The sequence below is a fragment of the Portunus trituberculatus genome, chromosome 4, assembly GCF_017591435.1.
Source record: "Portunus trituberculatus isolate SZX2019 chromosome 4, ASM1759143v1, whole genome shotgun sequence".
Taxonomy (NCBI): Eukaryota; Metazoa; Arthropoda; class Malacostraca; order Decapoda; family Portunidae; genus Portunus; species Portunus trituberculatus.
The window spans coordinates 3,720,071-3,722,570 of record NC_059258.1 but is presented as its reverse complement, the minus strand read 5'-3'; the positions used below and the strand labels follow the sequence as shown (position 1 = coordinate 3,722,570).

The 2,500-nt window shown below is 49.5% G+C and overlaps 2 protein-coding genes across 3 annotated transcripts in view; one reads left to right on the top strand and one right to left on the bottom strand.

Annotated features, from left to right (window-relative positions):
• Positions 1–2,500, bottom strand: part of LOC123511653 (uncharacterized protein DDB_G0271670-like) — a gene marked incomplete at both ends in the record, with an annotated part of 32,135 nt that overhangs the window by 3,308 nt on the left and 26,327 nt on the right. The gene's annotated exons all lie outside the window — the stretch shown is intronic.
• The window catches only part of LOC123511607 (zinc finger CCCH domain-containing protein 18-like), a 12,669-nt gene that overhangs the window by 2,860 nt on the left and 7,309 nt on the right, over positions 1–2,500 (top strand). For both annotated transcript variants that reach the window (XM_045267634.1, XM_045267642.1), the window contains exons 2-3: positions 745–971; positions 1,428–2,154. In XM_045267634.1, coding sequence (XP_045123569.1) covers positions 745–971; positions 1,428–2,154 — 954 coding nt within the window. The remainder of the gene's footprint in view (positions 1–744; positions 972–1,427; positions 2,155–2,500) is intronic.

Below are 2,500 nucleotides of genomic sequence, written 5' to 3'. Positions count from 1 at the left end.
TTTATTCCTTGTTTTTCTTGTTGTTCGTCTTGTTCTCCTCCTCCTCCTCCTCCTCCTCCTCCTCCTCCTCCTCCTCCTCCTCCTCCTCCTCCTGTGACAGTTTCAAGGTTTAAGGAGGTAACACTGCCCGTATGCTGTCTGTTATATATTATTCCTCTTCCTCCTCCTCCTCCTCCTCCTCCTCCTCCTCCTCCTCCTCCTCCTCCTCCTCCTCCTCCTTCTCCTCATACTCCTTCTTCTCTTCCTTTCTTTATCCTTTTCTCCTGCTCAGTGCGTATTCCTTTATCTTCTTCTTCTTCTTCTTCTTCTTCTTCTTCTTCTTCTTCTTCTTCTTCTTCTTCTTTTTCTGTTGCTATTTCTATCGAACATCGCCATTTTGAATATTCCATTTCATTTGTTATTCATATTTCATACGTTACTCCTCCTCCTCCTCCTCCTCCTCCTCCTCCTCCTCCTCCTCCTCCTCCTCCTCCTCCTCCTCCTCCTCCTCCTCTTCGTCCTTGTTCACTCAATTATTCACTCATGGACACCAATACCACCACCACCACCACCACAACCACAAAAACAACAACAACAACAACAACCACCATTACTATCTTACTCTATGCACTACTACAACCACCACCACCACCACAACAACAACAACAACAACCATTACTCTCTCACCCTCTGCACCACCACCACCACCACCACCACCACCACCACTAACCCCGCTCCCTACCCCTTTCCTCCTACAAACCCCAGGAAGAAGGTTTAGAATGCCCAGTTTGCTTGGAGGAATACAATGAGACAGGCCACGCTCCCAAGATGCTGCCCTGCCTCCACTCAGCCTGCGCGACCTGCCTGGCTGACCTCGCGGCGCCAGGGCAGGGCAGGGCGCGGGGAGGGGAGCCACAGATACCAAGGGGGAAAGTCCTATGCTGCCCAATGTGCCGCGCAGAGGTGGAAACTGACCGTGTACAGACTAACAGGTGTGTGTGTGTGTGTGTGTGTGTGTGTGTGTGTGACGCTACGGCTGTCTTATAAGAGGGAATAATGTGCAGAGATAGAAAGGAAGGAAAGGAAGGAAGGAAAGAAAGAAATAGATAAAGGAAGGAAGAGGAGGAGGAAGAGGAAGAGGAAGTGTGTGTGTGTGTGTGTTTGGAAGTCAGGGCAGGATGTGGAGGGAGGGAGGAGGGAGGAGGAAGGAAGGGAGGGAGGGATGGAGGAAGGAAGGAAGGAAGGAAGGAAGGAAGGAAGGAAAGAAGGAGGGATGGATGGAGGGAGGGAGGGAGGGAGGGAGAGAAGGAGGAAGGAAGGAGGAAGGAAGGAAGGAAGGAGAGAGAGAGAGAGAGAGAGAGAGAGAGAGAGAGAGAGAGAGAGAGAGAGAGAGAGAGAGAGAGAGAGAGAGAGAGAGAATATACCTCCCCTTACCTCCACTTCTCCAGGTATATCTTGGCTCACCTGCGACACCTCAGCAAACTGGAGGAAAGAATGAAGGAGGAGAGGAAAGTGGAGGAAACAGGTGGAGGAAAAGAAGAGAGACGTGGAGAGAAGGAAGAGGAGAGAAGAATGAGCGAATGGAGGAAGGAGAAGATGGAGAGAAAAATGGCGAAAATAAAACTGAGACAACAAATACAGGAAGAAAGAAGAGAGAGAAGAGAGATAATGAGGAGAGAGAGACAGGAGAGAAGGATTATGAGAAGAGCTCCTCCTCCTCCTCCTCATCCTACTCCTCCTCCTTCCTCTTCCTCTTCTCCTCCTCCTCCTCTTCTTACTCGTAAAGCTAAACGCCATCAAGCCCCTACTCCTCCTCCTCCTCTTCCTCCTAAAACCTCCTCTTCCTCTTCCTCTTCCTCTGCTTATCCTAACTTGGAGGATTTCGATGCTGTTAAGTCTTCCTCTTCTCCTCCTCTTCCTCTTCGTCCTTCTCCTCGGAATCATCGCCCACCTCCTCCTCCTCCTCCTCATACTCCTCCTACTACTCAAACACCTCCTCCTCCTCCTCCTCCTCATTCTACTACTGGTACCCCTCCTCCTCTTCCTAAACCATCCGCCCCGCCCTGTGAAGAAGAAGAGGAGGAGGAAGAAGAGGAGGAGATGTGGTGTAGGACGTGCCAAGATACAGCCCTGCACTCCTGCCGCGCCTCACACAGCCTCATTCCACTCCTCAAGGTGATGTTTGCCTTGCCTAACCTAACCTAACCTAACCTAACCTAGCCTTGCCTAACCTAACCTAACTGCTGAAGGTGACGTATTTCCTATCTTGTCTTGCTCTAGTTGAAGATACTCGTGTTTTTAAGAGTATTTCTATGGTTCTGATGATAGATTAGCAAGATCTCTAGGTTGTTAAAGGAAACTCTCTTGTGTGTGTGGGCTTGAAAATTGTCGTAGTGAGAATGGAAGGCGTTTCTGAATATATTTGTGTTTTTAAGAGTATTTTTATGGTTCTAGTGAGGGATTGGCAAGATTTCGAGGGGGAAACTATTGAAAACCCTGCTACTTGTCTGTGTGGCCTGGG